This window comes from Perissodus microlepis, chromosome 15 (assembly GCF_051167445.1).
Source record: "Perissodus microlepis isolate ML-2025 ecotype Zambia chromosome 15, ASM5116744v1, whole genome shotgun sequence".
Lineage (NCBI taxonomy): Eukaryota > Metazoa > Chordata > Actinopteri > Cichliformes > Cichlidae > Perissodus > Perissodus microlepis.
Genome location: NC_140475.1, coordinates 16277587 through 16294416, shown reverse-complemented (window position 1 = coordinate 16294416; position 16830 = coordinate 16277587). Strand labels below are relative to the sequence as shown.

At 40.2% G+C, this 16830-nt stretch overlaps 1 protein-coding gene across 4 annotated transcripts in view; it reads left to right on the top strand.

Moving 5' to 3' along the window:
- max (myc associated factor X) overlaps window positions 1-16067 on the top strand; it is a 16754-nt gene extending 687 nt beyond the window's left edge. Inside the window, exons 2-4 of one of the 4 annotated variants that reach the window (XM_084952280.1) lie at window positions 7143-7268; window positions 12521-12644; window positions 14457-16067. In XM_084952280.1, the coding sequence (XP_084808406.1) occupies window positions 7143-7268; window positions 12521-12644; window positions 14457-14644 (438 nt within the window). In that variant the 3' untranslated portion in view covers window positions 14645-16067. Of the gene's footprint in view, window positions 1-7142; window positions 7269-12505; window positions 12645-14456 lie in introns of all 4 variants that reach the window. The other 3 variants (XM_084952279.1, XM_084952282.1, XM_084952281.1) reach the window with 3 other exon arrangements.
- The last annotated feature ends 763 nt before the right edge of the window (window positions 16068-16830 follow it).

The window sequence follows — 16830 nt, the reverse complement described above, 5'->3', positions numbered from 1 at the left end:
TTTCCGGTTAACACAAAGCCTTATGTGCTCCGTAGCAGCAGGTTAGTGCCCCCCCCCCCCCCCCCCCCCTCTTCCACCCCAGGCTTTTTTGCTCCCCTCCGCGGGGATTCCGCTCACAATCAGGTTTGCATATCACACATGTAGGTCATCTTAGTAAAGAGAGCGCGTTTACATTTTGTTCTGCATCCATGATGCAGATGCAGAGGGGGGGCGTAACGGGTAGAGAGGCTGCTGCATCTCCTCGGACAGGGCTTGGTGTCAGGAAAGGGTGCAGCGGGATGTTTTCCTGTATTGCAGACGGTGATTAGAGCCATCTTCTCTCTACAGGCAACGAAAAGGCTGGCAGCCTAAATGAATGACGTATAGCTGCATGCATACAAGCTAGGGGGAAAAAAACACCCTGCACGATTTGGTTGGTGCACACAAAAACACCATGTTTCCCCGTCTGTCAAATAACTAGAATTAAAATGCGGAAGAGCTGTTTAGGAAATATTAATGTTAACATGAAGTGATATAAAGATTAGAAAATAGCCTTTTTGCTGGTTCCCCCCAACAGACCTGAGGCAGTTCTCTATTTATTTTTTGATCAATACTGACTTTAATGTTCTGCTTGTGTTGTCTAGTTTATACATGCATACCGAAAATATTTGGTTTTCTGCTGAACAGTAGGAGTATTTTTCTTCTTGCTTAAAATGTGCCTTTCTTGGTTGATTATGCAAGCAAGTCCCATTGGTCTGCTTATGGTTGCCTTACTTACAAGAAGTTTATGCATTTTTCTGTTTCTGGGGGGTGAATTTAAACTAGGTTAAACCCCATTTAAAAAAAAAAAAGAGTAAATATATTTAACACAGTCAATTTTATTTGCAGGAAAACCCCGACTTACTGCTTCAGACAGTTAGAGAAAAGCTAGCTTTAGAGCAAAACCTGGCAAGTTGCTTTTAGAAAAAAATCACCAGTGCTTTGAACAATTATTGAAGTGTTACCTTAGTCATAATTTTAGATGTTTGTCAGATGGCTTAAAAAAAAGTGGTCTCAAGTGTATAAAAAATGTTGCAACATTGGCAGATGTGCTCACAGATGTGTGGAGAAATATCATTATTTTATGAAGGATAAAAAGAAGTTTCCCTCTTCTTGTTTTGCCAAACAGCAGTAATAGAACAGAATGGTGTCTCTCTTCGTGGTTTAATTATCTACAGGAAAGTAAATTTACCACCAAGAATACTTTTGTCAGCTTGTTCAGATGCTCTCAGTTATTTATTTATTTATTTATTTTTTAATTAGATTGTGGCTCGTATTTTCTCAGGATTGCACTTCCCAGATTGCAATTTCTGTTTCCAAAAAGCTAAATTCACCTCTTTAGCTGTGCAAACAGAGATAGGAATAAAATGTAATGATGGTTTCGGGGTGGCAGACGTTGAATAGCTCTCAAAACTTGAATAGTGATGTGGAAAGTGGGCCTGTTGTCTGTAGATATGTCTTGGAAGGTGAGATAAGAGACTGAACGCTGTCTAGTCATGGAGCAAAGGGGCTGCTAAGCACTTAATGTATGTATGGTATGCAGTGTGTAATGGTTAGAAAATGTACGAGGGGCAAAATGTGATTTGTTTTGTAGCTCCAACAACAGAAATGTATAAACTAATGAACAGTGAAACCAGTCATTGTAACATCTTAAATATGTCCTAATGAGGACATTTTTTTAAATCGTCAACTTTGCTTCACCTGCTGGCGAATCTGTTTTAGTGGCGTTTCCATGGTTACTAGTGCAAAGAGTTTTGACAGCAGCGTAGGCTTTCGTGCGGGGAAGGTGAGTTGGTCAAGGAATGGCCAGGAAGCAGCAGCTAGGCACCTGGTGGTGTTATGTAATGTCTCATGATCAGGTATGAATAGAACGGAGGAGAAGCTCAGCTGGCGTAGGCCGCCAGCAGAACGTATCAGCTTTACAGTGAAGTGATAATGGTTGCAAGCAGGTAATAGGACACCTGCTTTTTGTGGAGCCTGATGTGCTCAACAAGGTAGCTTGACCATGCAGATACTGCTGTGTTTATAGCAGCTGTTTAGTGTTGGCGACCTAGTTAAATGTAATTATGTGCATGATGTAACCTTTAAAGTGGATTCACTTGGAATTAAAATTTCCTACACAAGTCAGAAATAAAGGAAACATTGCTGCAGTCCTGGCTCTCTGAAGGAACAGACTTGTTGAAAGGTATGTCAGGTTACGTGACAGTACATACGTGGAGATCTTGTGGATATTTTATGTAAAGGGTGTGGTGTCTGTCCTTTAATCTGCTCCCAGAAAGAGGCATGATTCCTTATTTTTCTGTCGGTACTGTGGGGTCACATCTTGATATTTGGGGGCAATTATATTGTTTAATTTTCCCAAAACAAGCTTTTCTGTCAGCTTATTTTCACTCTTTTTTGCCTTCAAAAGAAACAACAAGAACAAACAGAATTTGAGATGTTTTTTTTTCTTTTCTTTTCCCAAAGACACATTTAACAGTAGTAAAAAGTACCCTCACTGGTACTCAGATTAATAAAATTTTGTAATGTAAAAAAGCAGTTTCATATTAACCGCTAATCGTTATTAGATTAGTGTTCAATATAAATTATAATTATGTAGGTTAGAGCATGTATAGTGCAGACAGCTGGGTCATTTCATATAAATCTAAATAATTGCGTTTCCTCTGGACCTTCTCAGATACGGTTGTTTTGTTTTTTTGCTTTGGGGTTTGTAAAAATATTAAATTATATAAAATATTCATAGGCTGAAGGTAAAATCTTGCCTCAATTAAACAGACTGAAGTTGGTGTACCACTAAAAATCATTTACCTCTGAGGTCATGAGGTGGGTGGTATTAATAAATCAATGAACAAATTTTTCACGAAATGACTAACCTTATCCTTACTAATGTGATATTTACTGTCTAAAACAGAACCACTTTTCTCTTAAAAAACAAAAAGTAAAAAAACATTTTACACTTATTATAAGTCACAACTGCAGACCTTGAAACTGTTTTAAACTGCAGTGGTTTTAAATGTCTTTATGTACCCTGTCTCCTCTTTAACTGGTGCAATGAAACTTTGCATGAACATTTAACATTTATGTTTTTAAAACATTTATTATAAATTCAAATTCTGATGGTTTTTGTAAATATTCAACATCCTCCTGAGAGTGCGACTTACATTGCCAAAGAGTAACTTAAAGGCACCAAAATATATATGTGGTGGAACTTTGTTCAAATCAGCCCTAAATACTGAACGAAGACTTTGAAGAAGCGTGACAGGCCTGTCAAAATCCGCCTGTGAAGCTTATTTTTGCTAATTTTAAAAGAATGGAAAGAAATGAGGAAACAAAAGCAGCTTTATGGGATTATTGGATTGGAGTTTATTGTGAGGTTTAACTAGGGCTGGGTGATATGGGAAAGAAAGTCATAAAACAATAATTTCTTTCTTATCAGTCTGAAATATAAATCATGCTATAAATGGACTCACAATTTCGGTCAAGCTTAGAGGTTCTTTTTCATACCAAGATATACAACCAAGAACAAAAACACAAATGGAAAACTGAAATCTTTGGTCCGTTCCAAATAAATATAACCTAGATATTAATCCGATATTAAAAAAAACTAAGTGTATTTTTTTTATAGATTCAGACTGTCTGTACAAATTCAAGAACCTTTCAAATGCAGGCAAAGGAGAACATTCAGATAGTTTAGGGCCACTTGTGCTCCAAGGCACAAGCGAACAGTTATGTCTATAACGTCTGTTCCCTGAAGCAGAGGAAGGGGTTGTATGGAATAAGAAGTAAAGTGCCGTCTCAACAAAGTGGGCAGTGACGCTCATATGGATCAGATGTGCAACTTGACCACAAAGCCAGTGTGGTGGCGAAGAATGACACAGCTGTCCAGCCGTCGCTCTACAGTCCATGTACAGCAGGGGTGCCCAATCCCAGTCCTCGAGAGCTACCGTCCTGCAGCTTTTAGATGCATCCCTACTCCAACACAGCTGAATCAAATAGTTTGATTACCTCTTCAGCATGCCATCAAGTTTGGCAAAGGCCTGATAACAAGCCATTCATTTGATTCAGGTTTGTTGGACCAAGGATGCATCTAAAAGCTGCAGGACGGTAGCTCTCGAGGACTGGGATTGGGCACCCCTGATGTACAGCTTTAAAAGTACGAGAAATGTTAATGGTCAGTTACTGTAATTCAACATTATCTGGCATCGTGTCTTGTTATCGGACGCTTCCATTCAGCAAAGTCCTCGTAGCTTGAGTCTTGTGCCGCGAGTCTTCGTTAAACTTTTTATTTTGTTTTATCTCAGTCACACTCACGTGTACGGCTGTAGCCCAAACACTAGCATATGTGGTGCTACTGGCTACACCTCCTATGTCAGCCTATGCTGACGTGGCTCTGTGTTCTCATTATCATTGGTCTTTTGTCTTATCTGTCAAAACTTGCTTGAATGAGGGTTGTCAGCTTTGTGTTGACCATATCTTGTATTTATATTGAGCAAAACTTTATTCATGGGCATTTCTTTTGTCGTTTTTATCGTCCAGCTCTGAGTTTAGCCAAATAAACTGTACATTTACAAAAGGGAAAGTAAACCTAATGGCCAACATTGATTGGTAACTGTATTTAAAGCGGTTCCAGTGTTTTAAATAGCTTGTCTGTAAGTCACCGCTTGCTTTTAACAAGCAGGAATTCTATAAGAAATGAATGCTAACATACTCTGGGCTTTACTCCTGTTAATATACTGAACATAGTCTTCCCCTCATTGCCGTTGAACGAGAAAGTCAACCACGTGTACTTTCTGTATCTATTGTCTCGTCGCTGAAGCATCCGTAGATACAGCCACCAGACTGGTAATTGCACATGCCATCAATAGCAGTCATGTGTTTGTTCATGCAAGGATTAATGGAGGGAGTGCTTGGCACAATGAGGCACATGGTCCTGGTGGTTTTTTCTCCTTTCTGGTTGGTCTCTGTTTTATGCAACACACTGTAGGAGCAGCTGCCACTGAGTCACATGATATGCATTGTGGGTAGCTTTAAGGGTATATATGTGGGTTTTTGTTTGGTTTTTTTTAATTAAAGTTTCAGTTTCAGTGACACTCAGGGTGTCTAGGATGTGTTCATGCTCTGCAGCATTTATCTTCTTGCTAAGACCTTCAGCAGGATGTTTACTTGCTTTAAAGTATTACTTGAGTCACGCTTTACACCCACCGAGATCACAGCAAAAGGCTTGTCTTAACCTGCTCTTTCGTCTCACTCTGGCTTTTGTTGTAATCCATGGACAAAACAAGTCAGATGACACAAGGTCACCTGACTTCTGTCTCCTCTTCTCTTTGCCTGAAACTGTGGCGTGACCACAAATATTGTTCTGTTTTCATTGCTAATATTTTAGTCACATCTCGTGTTCTGCTGAAGCTGTGTGATGGTGGATGTACAGATGATTTTGGAGGCTCTTATTGGGTGTTGGGCTCAGCCTGGTGACAGCATGGATTAGTCAGGAGTCAGATTTGATTGGAGGCTGTAATTGTTTGGCCTAAAAACAGGCCGAACTACATGCTGATTAGTGCTCTGGTCATGTGCTAATGGCAGCTGTCTTATGCCTCAAGTTTAATTGGAGTTCTGATGTGTGGTTTTGAATTAACAGCTAGTTATGTGCCTGTTTTTAGTTGGTGTTTGTTAATAGTGTTGGGTTGTTATAGTTCAGCTAGTTATTTGATTTGATAAAAGATATGAAAAATGTTGTATTTTAGTTCATACAGCAGCCTAAAATTAACCTCAAATTTACGGTGAAAAGCCGAACCCCATAAAGGTTGGAGAGCAAAACAACTTCTGTTCATGACGGCTGAACTGTTTACTTTCTCATCAGGGAGTTAGCTGACACTATTATTTGTCATCATGTTTGCAGTGACTAGTTTTCATGTTCAAATTTAGAGATTTCTCCGTATTTTGGTCTATTTTAGACAATAGAGTTTTGCAGCGGATGAAGAGGGAGCTGGAAGTAGCATTTCATTGTTAGCATGTTAAGATGTAATAATGCATCTACAGTGCTTGGCAAATTTATTAGACCACTATCCAATGTAAGGTTTATGCCACACTAGATTAACACTATTGGTGATTACCAAAATAATTTTTCACGTTTCTGTGATTGTTAATCCACCAATATGCACTTTATGCTCTTTAATTTGCAAAATTTAAAGTTATTTATTTAGATTTCTATGGTTGACTGATGTTCTTATTTTCGGACTTCTCAGATGAGTACAGTGTGCCGGCATAAATGCAGGTATTAAAAAACACAAATGCAATTTGTCTAATAAATACCAATATAATTTTTTAGATTTAAACAAGTTTTGGATTATTTCTAAAATATTAGCTTGATTGTTTTTATGACTATTGGTCTAATAAATTTAAGCATTTTGTGTTTTAAATATGTTATATCTTCCTTATGTTTAGTTAAAAAGAAAAGTTTTCTCACCTTTGGTCATATTTAAATTTGGGTAAAATATCAGAGTAATGACGGTCTACACTAAGATCTGGCCTTCTATGTACAATCTGTCATATCGGCTGCTGATATTGAAATCCGTTGAGGACTGTGAGGTTAAACCTTTTATCTTGTGGATTACAGAGCGATAATATTTGCATGAGTTTCAGTGAACTGCAGTCCCTGTTTTAATATGAATTTCTTTAAAATGACAAGATAAGTGTGTTGATATTAAAAAAGAAGAAATGAGGGTTATGTTTCACAAATTTTGAAGTTAGTGAAAAGGAAAAGATTTACATCTTTAATAGTAAAATGAATTTTTACAGGTTGAGGCTGTTGAGCAGTTTGAAGATGGCCTTAAAAATGTGTGACTAGCATTCTCAGTGTTTTATTATAGATTGAAGACAAACGAATTTTGATGCCTTACTGGGGATATTAACTACATCTTAAATGAGGAGTCCTCCTCTGTAATGGTTGGTTAATAATAATGATGGCTGCACTGAATTAAAAGCACAAAGCAGTGTTTTACTGCAGAGTGCGACTTGGCAGCAGAGCGGCTTGTGAACGTTTGACTGGGACGGCTGGACACCCGCTGTCCCTCTACCCACGCTGCTCTGCTGCCTGGCTCAAGGCCCTGTGACTCTTGTCATTGCAGGCAGACAAACGGGCACACCACAATGCGCTGGAGCGCAAGCGTAGGGACCACATCAAAGACAGCTTTCACAGCCTCCGGGACTCGGTACCCTCCCTGCAGGGAGAAAAGGTTGGTAACACTCAGCCTGTAAGTCTGCCTACCACACAAATGCCAACTACACACTCATGTATGAAAAATATTTGAATTTGAATGAATTGTTATTGTGTCATGTCTATGCTAAAATGTGAATTTTACTGTTTATGATGTTTAGAAAACAGCATGTAGATGTTCAGAGATGCAGATGTCTTGTTGCTTCATGTGGAGGGCATTGATTGGGCAGCTGATTAGTGGAGGGTAAATGGTAGAAGGGTGCAGACTGGCAACAGGAAGGCAGTGATGCAGTCTAAGTACTTGGAGCAGCATTGGGAAGTTATTATGAGGACATTTTGTTGCTCTCTTCCTGTTTTGACATCATTGACGTTGAGAATTTTTAGAGTGGGTTCAGCAATTGGCTGCACAAGGGTTTTATTTCAGTTCAGGAAACACAGTGCAAAATGGCCTGATAAGATGCTCGGCTATATTTATCTCAGTCCGAATCACCACATGGATATGGCTGTTTAGCTGTCGATTAAAACAACAAAACAAGTTATGGCTGGGTATCAAATCAGTGTACTTTTGTGGTTCTGAGTCTGTGTTTCAAAGATTACCAAGTGGCAGTCTGTTGTGGTTTGGGCAGGTTCACAGTCTTTGGTCACAGTTCCCAATAATAAACATTTGGCCAATTTTTAGACCTTAAACTTGCATTAACGTAAAAAATAGGAATATGGACTTCCCCTGTTCAGTTACGGATTGGGAGTTGTGAACCTTCTTTGAGATGAGTGTGGCTCGATCACTAGCATAAATGGTTATGAGGCTGTTTATGGCATATCACTTGCACCAATGTGCTGATCATAAACAGGCAGATTAACCAGAAGGCTTAACTCTTTAAATATGGAACGAATTACAAAATAAACAAACCCTTTTAATGATTAAGCATCTTTTTCACCTTCCTAGTGGTTCTGGCCTTCTAGTGTTAAACAGAAGATTGCAGTGTTTTGACTGTAATTCTGATCTTTTTTTGTTGTTGTTGGTATTTTGGCTCGAGTAGTGGTTGGTTTTTTTCTTACCCAACAGCTCCCCTTCCCCTGCACTAATGGCCATAATGTATGTCGTAAACAAGCAGAGTAAAAAAATGTGATAGATTGCATCTTGGAAAATTCTTTCAAGCAGTGTTTTGATCAAGATAATGAACACTAGTATGTTGGCTGCTTTAGAATATGTGGACGTGTTAAATAGTTGAGCGTTGGAAAGTGCATTCAGTGCAAGCATGTTGAGCCTATAATCTAGAAGGAAGGAAGGCTGGTGGTGCCACACTCTTATTGTTTCCTGACTGTTAGACTTGATCCTCAGTCTAAATTCTAATTTTCCATTGATTAACTGCTTTTTGGGAAAGAAGAAACACGTCTGTCCCTTAAATGTCAGTCCGCTTCTGCCTTTGAGTTGAAGTAAGGTTTGAAGCCTTCTGAGTTTCTTGGGGTGAGCTGTAATTCAGCAGTAGAGCTGCTAAAGCGCTAACCAAGAGCAGCTTTACTGCCATCAGACTTGGAGATATTTGGGTTGTGTGTCTGCCCAAATGTGTTTTGTTGCAGGGTAAGGAGCTGAAATCAACTCATATCCCCTTTAACGCAGTGTTTCACCTGCAAAGGCATTAAAGCGGTTATGAAATTAGTAGTTAGGGACATCCATATCATCTGTAGGATATATCTCATGGACATGTTTTGCCCAGCTGGCAGCAACACATCTGTGGATGGGGTGAAGGTCCAGTTAGGAGTGTTAACCTTCTGAGGCAGAGGAAAATGTCCACATATATTTATCCATACTACGTGGCTTACCTTTATCAATGAGAGTAATGTAGAGTTTAAATGTTTGCATTAAATTTATCTCTGTGGGTTCGTTGTAACTGCAAAATCCTATGAAACCTCATGACCAGACATGCATCGCCCTACAAAGGTAACTGCATTTCATTGCATTGCGCAATGACTGCGATTGGTGCTGTTTCCATCTGTGCATTTCTGACGAGCACTTCTTGTGCCTCTATCTGCCAAACTGACGCGAAGAGAGCAGCTCAACTTGAAGAGAGAAGTTCCACTCACAAGTGCTATTCGAGTGGCAAAATTGCAGTGCAGATACGCCAACTCGAATAAACTACATAGTGGCCTCAGTATAGACGGTTAAATAAAGCTTAAATCCCAAATATACCTACATTTATTTCCAGTGGCGTGTTCTTTGCAACGCATGACCTTAATTGAAGTTTTGTAAACGTGCCATTGCTAGCCACGTGAAATTAACTTATTGCCAATTTTGGATGTGTGGCAATAAAAGATCAACTGAATAAGGCCTTGGGCTTAGAGTGGTCAGTGACCACCGGGTAACTGCCTGTTGTGAAGGATACATATTCCCCAACTGGTTGCTGGAGGTTTGATTGCAGTTGCTAGGAAAATAATTGCTAAAGACCCAGGCACGCAGGCCTACAGACCGGCCAGTGACTCAATTCAATTCAATTTTATTTATATAGCGCCAAATCACAACAAAAGTCGCCTCAAGGCGCTTCATAGATACAGAGAAAAACCCAACAATCATATGACCCCCTATGAGCAAGCACTTTGGCGACAGTGGGAAGGGAAAAACTCCCTTTTAACAGGAAGAAACCTCCGGCAGAACCAGGCTCAGGGAGGGGCGGCCATCTGCTGCGACCGGTTGGGGTGAGAGAAGGAAGACAGGATAAAAGACATGCTGTGGAAGAGAGACAGAGGTTAATAACAGATATGATTCAATGCAGAGAGGTCTATTAATACATAGTGAGTGAGAAAGGTGACTGGAAAGGAAAAACTCAATGCATCATGGGAATCCCCCGGCAGCCTACGTCTATTGCAGCATAACTAAGGGAGGATTCAGGGTCACCTGGTCCAGCCCTAACTATATGCTTTAGCAAAAAGGAAAGTTTTAAGCCTAATCTTAAAAGTAGAGATAGTTTCTGTCTCCCGAATCCAAACTGGAAGCTGGTTCCACAGAAGAGGGGCCTGAAAACTGAAGGCTCTGCCTCCCATTCTACTTTTAAATACTCTAGGAACAATAAGTAGGCCTGCAGAGCGAGAGCGAAGTGCTCTAATAGGGTGATATGGTACTACAAGGTCATTAAGATAAGATGGGGCCTGATTATTTAAGACCTTGTATGTGAGGAGCAGGATTTTGAATTCAATTCTGGACTTAACAGGAAGCCAATGAAGGGAAGCCAAAACAGGAGAAATATGCTCTCTCCTTCTAGTCCCTGTCAGTACTCTTGCTGCAGCATTTTGGATTAGCTGAAGGCTTTTCAGTGAGTTTTTTGGACATCCTGATAATAACGAATTACAGTAGTCCAGCCTGGAAGTAATAAATGCATGAACTAGTTTTTCAGCGTCACTCTGAGACAGGATATTTCTAATTTTAGAGATGTTGCGCAAATGGAAGAAAGCAGTCTTACATATTTGTTTAATATGTGCGTTGAAGGACATGTCCTGGTCAAAAATGACTCCAAGGTTCCTCACAGCGTTACTGGAGGCCAAGGTAATGCCATCCAGAGTATGAATCTGGTTAGATACCATATTTCTAAGATTTTAGGGGCCGAGTACAATAACCTCAGTTTTATCTGAATTAAGAAGCAGAAAGTTGGCGGCCATCCAGGTCTTTATGTCTTTAAGACATTCCTGCAGTTTAACTAATTGGTGTGTGTTATCTGGCTTCATGGACAGATAGAGCTGGGTGTCATCGGCATAGCAGTGAAAATGTATGCTATGTCTTCTAATGATGCTGCCTAAGGGAAGCATGTATAATGTAAACAGAATTGGTCCTAGCACTGAACTCCATAATTGACCTCAGTGTGTGAAGAGGACTCTCCATTTACATGCACAAATTGGAGTCTATTAGATTGATATGATACAAACCACTGCAGTGCAGTACCTGTAATACCTACAGCATGTTCTAATCGCTCTAATAGGATATTATGGTCAACAGTATCGAACGCTGCACTGAGGTCTAGCAGGACAAGCACAGAGATGAGTCCACTGTCAGAGGCCATAAGAAGATCATTTGTAACCTTCACTAAAGCTGTTTCTGTGCTGTGATGAGCTCTGAAACCTGACTGAAACTCTTCAAATAAACCATTCCTCTGCAGATGATTTGTTAGCTGTTTGACAACTACTCTTTCAAGGATTTTTGATATGAAAGGAAGGTTGGAGATTGGCCTATAATTAGCTAAGACTGCTGGGTCTAGAGATGGCTTTTTGAGTAAAGGTTTAACTACAGCCAGCTTGAAGGCCTGTGGTACATAGCCGATTATTAGAGATAGGTTGATCATATTTAAGATCGAAGAATTAATTAATGGCAGGACTTCTTTGAGACTCACCTGTTGCTAGGTTGTTCCCTGACCATTTGGCCTTGTGATTGCTTTGATCGCTAGCATATTGCTGCGGTTGTTTGAATGGAAGTGATGGAGTTGTCTACAGATATGGTCCAGCTACTCTCCGAGCTGTTGTGACACAAGCAGGAAACAGATCATTGGCATTCAGTGAAAAACACCTTTGCTTCAGTTCTGCAGCACAGCTTTTACTTTTAAGGGAAGCGTTCTCATTTCCAGTGAGTGTTGCACTTTCTCCAGTTGTGCTGAGCTACTGGTTAGCGAGTGTTTGCACAAGAAAAACCTGCAGGCAACTTTGGTTTGGCATTTTCTTTGACACTCATACACATCTGGCACTTTTCACTTTTCCCTAGCAACGGGGGATCGTATCACATTCTCTATGGTGGACACCTCTCGCTGTCACTGTCACTTTAATTTAAATTAGACTTGTTTTTCTTAAACAGAAGGTAAGTTGGAGCCTTTAAATGATTTTTTTTTTAATCAGTGATACCCAGCCATAATTTGTACAGGTCAAGTAGCTGACAGACACCAGGTAGGCATGATGGCAAAGCTGTAATCTGAGCTGGTTGCTGCTGCAGTGTTTGTTGTCTGCTGTAATCGAGGAGAGGCCTCTGACCGTAACTTGTCAGGGGTATGACAAAGCTTATGCATGTCAGACTGAAGTGCTAGCAGATTTCAGGGGGTTAAAAGAAGGCAAGCTAGGTAGAGAAATGCACTGCTGTCTCAGATACCCTGTAGTGTCCTGCAGTGGTTTGAGTCTGCAGTGTGCTGCTCTCTGGGGCCAGTCTGCGTAGCATCATGGCAGGGTTTAGAGTTACTGTGTTAGAAATGTGATAAAGACTCTGTATACTTGCGTCATTGCTTCAATTTTTGCATGTGTCACTAACAGCAGTCTACCAAACAGGCGTCTCGAGCTCAAATCCTAGACAAAGCCACAGAGTACATTCAGTACATGAGGCGGAAAAACCACACACACCAGCAGGACATCGACGACCTGAAGAGGCAGAACGCACTGCTTGAGCAACAAGGTAACACTTCTTATCGGGGAGAGGCGGGCTGATTAATGCTAGTTTCGGTCGGCTGTGAGGTTTTCCACCTGATATGTGCAAGTGTGGACGGCCGAACAATAAATGTTTGTTTGAATGTTTTGGCGATAAAGGTGTGTGTGTGTGTGTGTGTGTGTGAGAGAATAGTTTTAAAACACACTGCTCTTTACGCATAAACAGATTTTTTTTTTTTTTTTAGAAAAAGCACAAGTCTGCCCCCTTTTCTGTTCTAAATTTACTATAGGATCATCTGCAACTACATGGGGGAAATACAGCATTTTATCATTATGTTTGAGCGTTTAATAACATGCCTCCTTGTACCTCCATGTAATCACCTAAAAGAGAATGGCCCCTCTAACGTCTCTCCCTCATGTTTCTAAAGTTTATGTATGAGATGTGCTTGTCTATTTTTACGTCCAGGGCCGAGGTTGCTCTAAGGCTAATATTTCCATGCTCCTCAGTAACCAGGTTACAATCGTCTTTCTCCAGTAAGCTCATTCTTAACAGTCATGTAAACGAAGATGGTGGTTACTAAAACCAGAGTGAAGGATTAGACAAACCTGACAAAGCTCAGAATGATGGAAACAAGATTGATTTTCAACATAAAAAGCAAAAGGACCTACAAATGTGCATTTTGTACCAAGCATTACTGGAGAATCCAAGAGACAAAAATGGTTTTAACTGTTGAGCACAGGAAGCTTTCTCAGAGACTTTGGAGAGACAAAGGTCTAAATGTTGTCATTGTTTAGACCTTGAGCAAATTTGGACCATCATGTTCTGGTCTCTGATGTACCTAAAATCCTCCAAAACTCAATGAAAGGTGTAGCTTAGACATGGTGCATTAATACACTCTTGTGCAAAATGAGGATGTTGTCCATACGTATATGGATCATGTTTGTTTCTTAAAGTCTTAAACCCTCCTGATAACTGAGCCGAAAATGCGTCTTTGTGTGTGGTTGCATCGGCTTTATTTTACACTATAATACAATAAGTCACCATCTTTTAACAAAGTATAATACGCTTCATTGAGCAGAGTTAAGTGTAAGATACAGAAAATCCTGAGTGCAGTGTTCCCACATAAGGATGCAAGGTCTCAGGAGGTTAAAATTTTGTGAGACCTCTGCGTCATCACTCTGATTTTTTTTCCCTTCCCCCCTTTTAAGCATTAGATTGCACAAAAATGCCAGCTGTAGCAAAACTGATAGAAATAAGATAATATATGTAAAATTAAGGGTTTTTTTGTTTGTTTGTTTGTTAGAAGGCTCAATAAACAGTCCAGTTTCAGGCTTTAAAGCAGTTTGATTGAGCTCATGTGACATTGTGGGCCACAAACAACCCAATTTAATGTTGAGTGGGCCGGCCCAAAGAAGCTGCCCTTTCTGTCAGTCTAAAGAAGTTTAACTACAGAATTTTGTGCTGTAACTTTTTTGTCATCTAATAGTTGATTTGATTTGATTGAGCTATTTGCCAATAAGAAGTTGTTAAACTCATGAAACTGCAGGTAAAAGTCCAAAGTAAATGCCCTCCTTCACAATTTCTAATGCCATCCAGATTGGTATCTTTGCTGGGGCGATTCTGGCCTCAGGATTCAGATTCGCTCTTAAGTTTGACTGTTTGAAATCTGTTTAATTACTTCAAGATCTCGCGCTGAAAGTAATCTGTTAGTGCTTTGAATGCATCCTAATCAGGTTTCTGTCCAGCTTATAAAAGCAGAGAATTATGATCAGCAGTGTTTCCTCAGACCAATCGTTTCTTCAGTAAATTTGAGTTCTCTGTTCCTTTGTGTCCACGCAGTCCGCGCTCTGGAGAAAGTGAAGGGCTCAGCTCAGCTCCAGGCCAACTATTCCTCGTCTGACAGCAGCCTGTACACCAACCCCAAAGGCAGCGCCGTGTCGGCTTTCGACGGCGGCTCCGACTCCAGCTCGGAGTCGGAGGCAGAAGAGCCGCCCACCAGGAAGAAGGTGCGCGTGGAGGCCAGCTAGAGAGCCGAGCGTCTTAAAACGAAAAAAGAAAAAAAAGGAAAAAAAAATAGGTGCGGTCGAGGCAGCGGAGCACAGCGGAGGGCGAGAGGGGAGACGGCCTTCAAAGCTCTCGAGGCTCACCGACCTCTCCTACCTTCATGCCAACGACCACCTCGGCCTCCCTCGTCATCCTCTCTCCTCCGTCTCTGGGTGGGCTCTCACTGGAGACTCGTCGCCATCAAATCTCCTCACAACAGCCGCCACAATCGTCTCTCTCCAGCCAGTCTCCACCCACGGGAGAGAGGTTGTAAGCAGGGTGAAAGACAACTGCTTCAATCCACCTAGAGAGCTTCAGGTTCCCCTCCTCCACCACCCCTCTTTCTCTGTTGATTTTTGTTCTCCGTCATTGGTATCCTCCCCTTCTTTAGCAACATCAATCCAAATCCTAAAAAGAGGCAGCTTGGCTACGTAAGGACTCGATGCTCTTTTGTGTGTGTGTGTACCCTCAGTAAAGCTCCTCCTCCTCCCCCAAGTTATCTTTTTTCTTTGGGAGGAAGGATGAGCCAGGTGTACTCTTTCAAGCACTGCTATGTTATGTATTTTTGTTTTGTTTTTTGTTGTTTAGAATTTACACACACACCTAGATAAAAAATGTTCTGGAAAGATTTACCTTTTTAAAAATGAATAAAACATTTGTAGCTTTCTGTTTTTTCCAGTAAAGAATGTGAAGATGCTCGGAGCAAATGTTAAAAGTGATAACCCACCTCAGCCCCACTGGATTGCAGACGTTTTCTGCAGTACACGCTTGTCAACACAAGATGATTAAAAAAAGAAAAGAGAGAGAGAAACCTGTTCTGTTGAAATTGATGTTTTGAAGGAGAATATTCCTGAACTTATATCGTATTTTGTCCTTTAGCTTGAAGTAGTGGATGACTTTAGGTGGCTGAATACATTAGGCATCTCATTTTATATATTTCAAAAAAGCATTAATTGGATGTTTTCAAGTTCAAACAGTATGTTATGCATTTCTTTAGTGATCACATGAGTCATGAGATGATGCTGATTTTGTCACATGTAGTTTTCTTCAAGGTTATGAACTAGGTTTTGAATCTGAAAAAGTAGCCCCCGTCTCCTGCAGTACAGGGAAGCAAAAGAAGTCCATGTCGGTGTGTTGTGCTTTACACAGTAAAAATCAATGTTGCTGAATCCCCCCCCCCTCCAAGGAAAAAAAAAAGGAAGCATTTTCGTGTCTAGGAAATGTGTGTGTGTATGTATATTGTTTCCATTTAATTTCTATTTAGAAGGATATTATTAGTGTAGTAGGTCTTTGTCCAGTTCCATTCCATGGAAATTACAAGTATGTTGTACATACTGCCAACAATTGTCTTGCAAGTTGAGGCCTACCTTTACTATGAGACTATAAAATAAACTATTTTATCCTTTAGCTGTCTGTCTGTGGTCACTGATCAGCATTTCCTTCGGCGTGTGAAAGTGCTAAAATATTGGACTCTACTCAATTTCTTTTTTCTTTTTTTTAAGAATAGCTTCTTGACAGCTGCCTTTCCAATGAGACCATTTATGACGAGACCTTATCAAACAGATTGATCAACTGAAATGCTAAATTTCAACTGTTTAGCTGCTATTTGAGGCACTAAACATTGAAAAAACTCAAAGGCTTTTCTTTTCAAAAAAATGTGCATAAAATGTTAAAGAAATATACAATAATTCATACACGGGGACCCAGAATTGGTCCCCGTGTATGACTGACTCCCCTGATGAAGGCTTGTGTGCCAAAATATGTTGGAAGGTTTTTGTTTTTTAAGTTAAACATGACAGTGCCATAAGAATAAAAACATATTTCATCTGAAAAGAAAGAGCCTTGGAACTTCTTTCCTCCTCTACCTGTTCAATTTCCTCAAATTTTTTTAAGGACTCACTGCACACATATACGGCACATTTCCAGCTCTTTGGGAATCACTTGTTGGTCCAAAGCTATGCATCTAAATCAAATTTAAGACCGAAATGGAAATACCCATCATAGATGAAATCTTATTTGGTCATTAATGACCTGTGTCGTCATCTTTATGGTTTCCATGTTTTGTTTTTCAAATTTTAAAATGCATTTCACCGTTAACAGCTGTACTTGGGAACATTAAACACTCAAACTGAATTTAACTGATTTATTGTGCAGGTGTAGTGAAATCAGG